This window comes from Dermochelys coriacea, chromosome 2 (genome assembly GCF_009764565.3).
Source record: "Dermochelys coriacea isolate rDerCor1 chromosome 2, rDerCor1.pri.v4, whole genome shotgun sequence".
NCBI classification, from domain to species: Eukaryota; Metazoa; Chordata; order Testudines; family Dermochelyidae; genus Dermochelys; species Dermochelys coriacea.
Genome location: NC_050069.1, coordinates 81,349,886 through 81,358,191, shown reverse-complemented (window position 1 = coordinate 81,358,191; position 8,306 = coordinate 81,349,886). Strand labels below are relative to the sequence as shown.

General features: G+C 44.4%; 1 protein-coding gene across 1 annotated transcript in view; it reads left to right on the top strand.

The window, feature by feature from the left end:
- Positions 1–5,056: 5,056 nt before the first annotated feature.
- The window catches only part of TAF4B (TATA-box binding protein associated factor 4b), a 137,947-nt gene continuing 134,697 nt past the window's right edge, over positions 5,057–8,306 (top strand). Inside the window, exon 1 of the mRNA XM_038388183.2 lies at positions 5,057–5,829. Within this exon, the coding sequence (XP_038244111.1) occupies positions 5,406–5,829 (424 nt within the window). The 5' untranslated portion in view covers positions 5,057–5,405. The remainder of the gene's footprint in view (positions 5,830–8,306) is intronic.

Below are 8,306 nucleotides of genomic sequence, written 5' to 3'. Positions count from 1 at the left end.
TGACTGTTTAATTTATTGTGTTGCATTTTCCAAAGCATATTGCACTGTTAATCTTTCTCTATTGTAGATGGCACAACACATTGAATTGCACCACTGTTTGAATGATAGAAACATCTTTCTCCTATTAGTGGATTGTACAAGATAGTGAATGGTATTTTTCTTAATGTATTTGTATTATATTCAACTTTCAAAATCTTAACTGACAAAGCCTATCATTTATTGGACCAACTTCTGTTCTCCAACAGAAGTTGGTCCAATAAAAGATATTACCACACCCATCTTGTCTGCCTAATATCCTGGGACTGTTATGTCTACAACTACACTGCATACAAAGCCTATCATGTTAGTACTCCACTGAGAATATATTTGTCGCACAGTTAAACATTTTAGTGCAGTGCACCCCTTGTCAGGGGTATTTTTTAATTGAATCTCTCCTACGCTTGCAGCTTTTCAGTTGCCCAGCTTCTCTCTCCCTACCCATTATTATTTTTCTTCTTCTCTTTTTTCTCCTTTATCTTATCTCTCCCTCAGTTTCTCTCTTTACTTACTCCCCTGTCTTACTCCAAAAATCCTATTCTCATTCTTTTCCTGCACTCCAACTCCAACCAGTTAGGTCCTCATGATCCCATGACCTTGCCACTTCACCGGGCCACTTTAGGGGCTGCATTGGCTGGTTATGGGTCTCTGGTGCAGCAAGAATTGCAGATATACCTCCAGGGAGGCTTTCTGCTGGTAAGAGCAAGCTGTTCTGAGATGCATCTGTCTTACCTCATGGCTAAATCAAGCTCCTGATGATTATTATTGGCAACTAAATACTTTCTAGCAAGCTCTTTAGAATATACTTTTTACCATGCATTCTTGTTGTATTTTTAGACATTTTATATTAATGTAAAGTTTCATTGTATTATGCTGTTCTTTTATTTTGATATTTATGAAGATAATGTGTAAATTTAAAATACTGTTTGATGTCTACAAGCCGGAATGTTCAGAAGAGAAGTCCATCCATATAAAAGGTCAGCTAGCACAAGAGGACAGAGGAGGAGACGCAGGTGAGGGGGTATTTGTGACATCAGGTGTGAATTTCAAAAATGCATCTACAACTGCACACCTAATATGCTAGTGTGATTACTGAGGTTGTGCACGAATAGCCAGTTATGTAACCAATTGGCCATTTGCATCAGTAAATACATGATTTGCATTTACAGTTGTATCTGCATCTTCATTGCTTAATCTCGTCTCTCACTCTTCTCCTTTCCAGACTAAATAGTCCTAGTTTTTTTCTCTGTTTATATAGCACCTCCTTTTCCTTCCTGACTTTTACTGTTCTGCTTGCTGTCTCTTTTGGCAATTCATCCTGAAGAGCTCAAGTTCTCTGGTGTGAAGTTATCCTGCCACTTTAATGCATTTGGAATGCTGATAAATCTAGTCATGATCATTTACTTCTTTCCATGAGAATATAATTTTAATTTAACTAGTGAGATTGATTCCTCAAATTCATTTCCAATTGTTGCAATTATGTGAATGAATAAAATGATCAGCAAGCCTCCCTCACTTGAGATGAATTTTAAGGCAAGTATTAGAAGTTTCTCACTCTGACAAAGAATTTCTGTGTTCAATTAAAATTATAAAATGTAACTTTGTTTTCAAAGGGTCACTGTCAGATTAAAAATCTTACTTAAAATCATTTCCTTACCAGCGTTATAACTGCTTAGATTATTACTGAAATAATTTTAAGAATCCAGATTCCATACTCCTTACTATTTTGGATTACTTTTGCATTTCTTTCAGCTTGGTCAATGGAGATTGGCTAATTAAACTTTTGTTTGTTATAACTGAAATATTACCCATAAACCCAAGGATTAAATGACTAGCCTAGGTGAAAAACTGTTCCCCTACTCCCTTTGCAATTTAATGGAATAATCCAATTGTGTACTCTTCACAGATTGTCAACTCTCTCAATATTTTTTTTAATGCAACTTCCTAAATCTTTTTTTTTTTTCCCTTCTGGAGTTCTCTCACTGTCTCTCCATTCCCAGTCATGCTATATTGTCATCAGTGTCACTTCCTCTATTACTTTCACTATCATCAGGTACTTCTCTCTCTCATACTTCATTGTGTTCTCTATTTCCTTTTTTCTCCTTTCAAAAACTCTCTCCCCTATTCATCTCTCAGCTTCACCCATCCATGTCCACCTACTTCACCCTGGTCCATTCAGATATGGATCTTTGAAATTTTACCAAACATTTAATGGAGGATTAATCCTTCTAGTCAAAGAATGGTAGGTTGACCCTAAGGTACAGAGGCAATGTCTAAGTGACAAGCCTGCTCCACTGCACACCTAAATTGCTGGAAAAGTAGATGTTGTCCATGGACACGGCCTGGTAGTCTACTTTTTGTATCCACCTCTAGCTAGTCTCAGGTCACTGATACATATTTATGCCCCACAACCCTTCTCATTGCAGGAAGGCAGAAGAGATTTCCTTCTCTGTTCCCATCCCACCACAGAATCATTTTGCCAGTGGGATGTGGGAGGTCTCGCTACTCTACCTCTCCCCTGGCTCCTGTGATGGAAGTGTCTCTGCTACTCTTTCCCTCACTCAACTTCTCTTTTAGACGACTCCTCTCCAGTGATTAGCTCTAGTGCCAACTTCATGAGCTGTTCATAGCTTTTTTCAGTCAGGAATAGAGTGAAATTGTCCAAAGCTCTGAAGAGAAAAGGTGAAAGTTGCAAAGATTGTAGTTAGTTTTCACCCTGCAGCAGGTTGGCAAACCTATCAGTGTCGGCATGGAGCTGTCCATCTCCACATTAGGAAAACAATACTGCATCCTTTTACACTCAGTTCATGTTTTGCATGGTTTTTGTATCATCAAGACTAGCATTTGTTTTAATGACAACTTAGATTCTGTGGATGCTAATAGAAGCTTTTCCAGGCAAGTGCCTACTTGCTATGTTCATGATTTTTCATGCCCTGATTAAAGTAATACTTTTCATTTCTAAAACATTTTCCATTAAAAAAAATCCTCAAAATCTTTACAAAAATGAGTCTCAATATGGAAATCACACATTTCTGTTTGAAAATGTTGCACCTACTATAGTTAAAAGAAACATCTACCATCACCAGGACAGAAGTCAATGAACAGCATTTTGCTGCAGTTTTAATAAATTGTTTACATTGTGCATTTGATAACACTTTACATATGATCGATTTCACTGTCCTGGAAAGTAGGCCTTGATTCTGCAATCACTTATATTTGCACTTAACTTTATATGCATGACTTCCATGGCACTAATTGTTTGCTTAAAGATGAGCATATGCATATGCATAAACATTCACAGGATTGGGACTATGGCCCTAATCCTGGAACAATTTCATTTGTCAGCTTCAATTTACCACAGTGATGGAACTACTCAAGAGTAGTAAAGTATTGTTATCCCTATTAAACAGGTAATGGAAACTGAGGCAGAGAGAGAAGAGGCATTCCACTCTGAAACATTACATTGTCTCCTATTGACTTTCATAATAAAATATGCTTAGTTTACATGGGAAAATGTTTTCATTTTTTTTCTGTAAATTCAACCTGGGATCTGAAAGTCAAGCTGAGTTCTTTCCTTCTCATTCACCAAGAATAGGCCACATTTTAGTTTTAAACATTAGTCCTGTAATGAGGTCAACCCAGGCAATCGTTGTGGCATCAAGACCTTAGTTACACCCAGGTGTTCTGGAACAATTTTTATAGTGCGGGTGCTGAGAGCCATTGAACCAAACTGTAAACCCTGTATATGGTTAGCACGCATACTTCCAGCACCTGTGGTTACACCTCTGCAACTATGGTTTTTAAACTGTCCCCTCAAGGACATCTCAATTGCTTTTACAGCATTTGCACAGGCATACATGACGGAGGATGCCCTAGAAGAAATATCTAGTTCATTCCCTTTTATCTTTGTCAGTTCTGCAGTGGTAACAATTGTAAAACCTAATTTTAATCACTTTAATTACAAGGTAAGGAGTACTTGTGGCACCTTAGAGACTAACAAATTTATTAGAGCATAAGCTTTCGTGAGCTACAGCTCACTTCATCGGATGCATCTGATGTGAAGTGAGCTGTAGCTCATGAAAGCTTATGCTCTAATAAATTTGTTAGTCTCTAAGGTGCCACAAGTACTCCTTTTCTTTTTGCGAATACAGACTAACACGGCTGCTACTCTGAAACCTGTCAATTACAAAGTGTGAGTCTACACAGGCAGTAGATGGGGTGAGTAAAAAGGCAACTATTAATATGGTTTTTCAAAACAGAACCACTCTTGAAGAGCCCCTGCCTGTCAGGTATTGAGCTCCCTCAGTTCCCATTTACTTTAGCAGGAGCAGAGAGGCGCTCACTGCCTTGCAGGGGTTTTTTCATCCTATGCGACTTGCCCAAAGACACCCCTGGAATCTGTGCCAGAACCCGATATTGGTTGAAGATGCTCTGAGTCTAGAAGAAAAGAAAAGGAGGACTTGTGGCACCTTAGAGACTAACAAATTTATTAGAGCATAAGCTTTCGTGAGCTACAGCTCACTTCATCGGATGCATCTGATGTGAAGTGAGCTGTAGCTCACGAAAGCTTATGCTCTAATAAATGTGTTAGTCTCTAAGGTGCCACAAGTCCTCCTTTTCTTTTTGCGAATACAGACTAACACGGCTGCTACTCTGAAACCTGAGTCTAGGAGGATTTTTTAAATCCCGCCCGCCAAATTGTAATGTTTAAAACGGCCTGAAACGCTTCTCTGGCTTTGAGGGTTTGTAAGAAAAAATGCCAAGCGACCCCCCCCCCCGGTTCGGCCTGAGCCCGAGAAGCTGCTTCCCCAGAGGGGAGCTCCCACACCTGCCGCCCCGCCGTTTGGAACGCGGCCGCTTTGACGCCACAAAGCTCCGCCCCCATAGGCTCGTTCGGCGCCGCCAATCCGAAGGCAGAGTGCCCGCGGAAAGCCCGGCTGCGGCCCCGCGCGCCTGGAGCGCGTGCGCGCGCGCGGGGGGGGGGGGGGGCGGCTCCGCGTGGCTCTATAAACATGGCTGGGGCTCACCGCGCGGGGGCGGGTCCAAGTGCCGGGCACCAGGGGCTCAGGGCGCCGGCGCAGTAGCGTGAGCTGGCTCCCTGTACCCGGCCGCCGCCGCTGGGGGGAGGCCCAGCTCGCCCCACGTGTGCGCACCCGGCAGGGGACGGATGACCATGTGTTTTCGCCCGTGTGGCAGCGGGAGCCCCCCGGAGCAGCCCGCGCGCCGCGGCAGCGTGTGAGCCCCGGATCCTGCCGCGCCGCGGAGAGACCAGCCTCCCCCCCCCCCCTTCCCGGCTGCTATGCAGTGGGATAACGCGGACGCCCCGGGAAATTCCAACCCTCCCCGCCTTGGTCCCGCTCTCCTCCTCCATGAGCACCTCTGCGGCAGCCCCGGTGAGGGTGATGCCCGCCGGGCACCCTGAGCAGGCAGTGGCGGCTCCTGCAGCGAGCGGGGCCGGTGGGGCTCAGCCGGCACCTGCCCTGCTCTGCTCTCAGAGCACGGTGCCCCCTGCTTCTGTCTCCGCTGCTGGCGCTCCCGCGGGGGCCCAAGCAGTTGCCTTGAGCCACGCAGTGACTAAGGTTCCCATCAGCCTGGTGCCTGCCGTTTCCCAGCAATCACGGGTGGTGACTGCCCCCGTGGGGACGCTGGTGGCTAAAGTGGCCACTGTCACTGCTGCCCAGCAGCCACCCAAGAACTCTGGTGGGCCTAGGCTGGCAGCTCCGCAGACCGTGGCTCCCAAAGCCCCCCAGACCACTACTATACAGCTGCCTGCAAACTTCCAGATCCCACCAGGTGAGTTGCCTGCTTTTCTCTTCTACACCCGCTGAAAGGCATTGCACTGCTAAGGGACCGCTTCTGGGCTAGGAGAGCTCAGTGCTGTGTGAAACTTCTCTGGGAAGCTGAGTACAGTCATAATGCAAAGTGCTCCACTTCCAGCCTGAAGTACTATTATGGATCCTTCTGTAAGCTCTCAAGTAGGAGGAAATAATTAGGAACTTCTCTCTCTCTGTCTATATGTTCTCATGTAGTCACTTAAGAATGCCATACTGGGTCAGACCAATAGTCCCTCTAGCCCAGTATCCTGTCTGCTCATAGTTAGAGCCCTGCGTGGACACAAAATTTATATCTGCGGATATAAAGCAGATATTTCTGGAGTTGTAGAGCTCTACAACAATGAGCGAGACCAGCAGGGCCCTGGCCAGCGACTGGGCCAGGAACTGCAGCGGCAAAAGGTGCAGCAGCCTGTCAGGCACTACTTGCAGGAGCCAGCGCCCAACCCAGGCAGCTCCTCTGGTGTGGCTATACTGCCCCAATCCCTACCCACTGGGGCAGGAACCAGGCTCACCGGCAGCTGTCCTTGATCATGCTAAGCTCTGATCATGCTAGTGGTTCTCAACCTGCAGCCCATGGGCTGCTTGCTGCCCAATCAGCACAGAGCTACGGCTCTTGTGGCATCGTTAGGGCCATACAGATAGTATTGGACGTGGCCCACAATGGTAAATAGGTTGAGAACTACTGCGCTAGTGTGTTCAAGTGGCTTGCTTGCTTCCAGACAGGAGATGCACGCCGCTGCTTGGAAGGGACTCCTGTCCAGGAGCATGCGAGCCATTTGCACACAATAGCATATAAGTGACAGCTGCTGGTCAGCCTTGTGCCCAGTCCAATGGGTAGGACTGAGGGTCGCACAGCCATGCTGGAGGAGCTTCTCTGGGCTGGGTGCTGCTGCGGTTCCTGGCCTGGTTGCTGGCCATAGTACTGCTGGTCTCGCTCATTGTTGCTAGAGCCCTACAACTCCATGGATATCTACAGCTATCTGCATTTACAGATATACATTTTGTATCTGTGCAGGTCCATGCCAGGTGCTTCAGAGAGAATGAACAGAATAGGCAATCATTGACTGATCCATCCCTCTATTGTCTACTCTCAGCTTCTAGCAATCAGAGGCTAAGGACACCTAGAGCATGGGCTTGCATCCCTGACCATTCTGGCTAATAACCATTGATGGACCTATCTTCCATGAACTTATCTAGTTCTTTTTTGAACTCCTTTACAGTTTTGTCCTTCATAGCTTCCACTGGCAGCGAGTTACACAGGTTGACTGTGTTGTGTGGAAAAAATACTTTCCTTGTTACATTTTTTTTTTTTAACTGCTGCCCATTCATTTCATTCAGTGACACCTCTGGAACTTGTGGTGTGTAGGAGTAATAATGCTTCCTTATTCATTTTCTCCACACCATTCACAATTTTATCTACCTCTATCATCTCCATCCTTAGTCATCTCTTTTCAAAACTGAAAGTCAGAGTCTTATTAATCTCTCCTCATATACAATATGTTCCATACCTTTAATAGTTTTGTTGCCCTTCTCTGTATTTTTTCCAGTTTTAATATACCTTTTTGAGATGGTGTGACCAGAATTCCAGATATGGGGATACCATGGATTTATATAGTGGCATTGTGATATTTTCTGCTTTATCATCTATCACTTTCCTTTCTGTTAGCATTTTTGACTGCTGCTGCAAGTTGAGCAGATGTTTTCAGAGAACTATCCACAATGACTCCAAGATCTCTTTGAGTGGTAACAGCTAATTTAGATCCCATCATTTTGTATGTATGATTGGGATTGTTTTCCAATGTGCACTAGCTTTCATTTATCAGCACTGAATTTCATCTGCCATTTTGTTGCTTAATCACCCAGTTTTTAGGTCTTCACAGTCAGCGTTGGACTTAACTATCTTGAGGAATTTTGTATTGTCTGCAGGCTTTTGATACCTCACAGTTTACCCCTTTTTCCAGCTCATGTATGAATACGTTGAACAGCACTGGTCTCAGAACAGATCCCTGTGGGACATCCCTGTTTGCCTCTCCATTCTGAAAATGGACCATTTCCTCCTTCTTTGTTTCCTACTCTCTTTTAACTAGTTACTGATTCATGAGAGGACCCTCCCCTCTTATCCCATGACTGCTTACTTTGATTAAGAGCCTTTGGTGAGGTACCTTGTCAAAGGCTTTCTGAAAGTCCAAGTACACTATATGCACTGGATCATCCGGGTCCACGTGTTTTTTGATCCCTCTCAAAGAATTCTAATAGATTGGTGAAGTGTGATTTCCCTTAACAAAAGCCATGTTGACTCTTCCCCAATGTGTTCATCTGTGTGTCTGATAATTCTGTTCTTTACTACAGTTTCAACCAAATTGCCTGGTACTGAAGTTAGGTTTACCATCCTTTAATTACCAGGATCCTGTCTAGAGCCTTTTCTAAAAATTGATG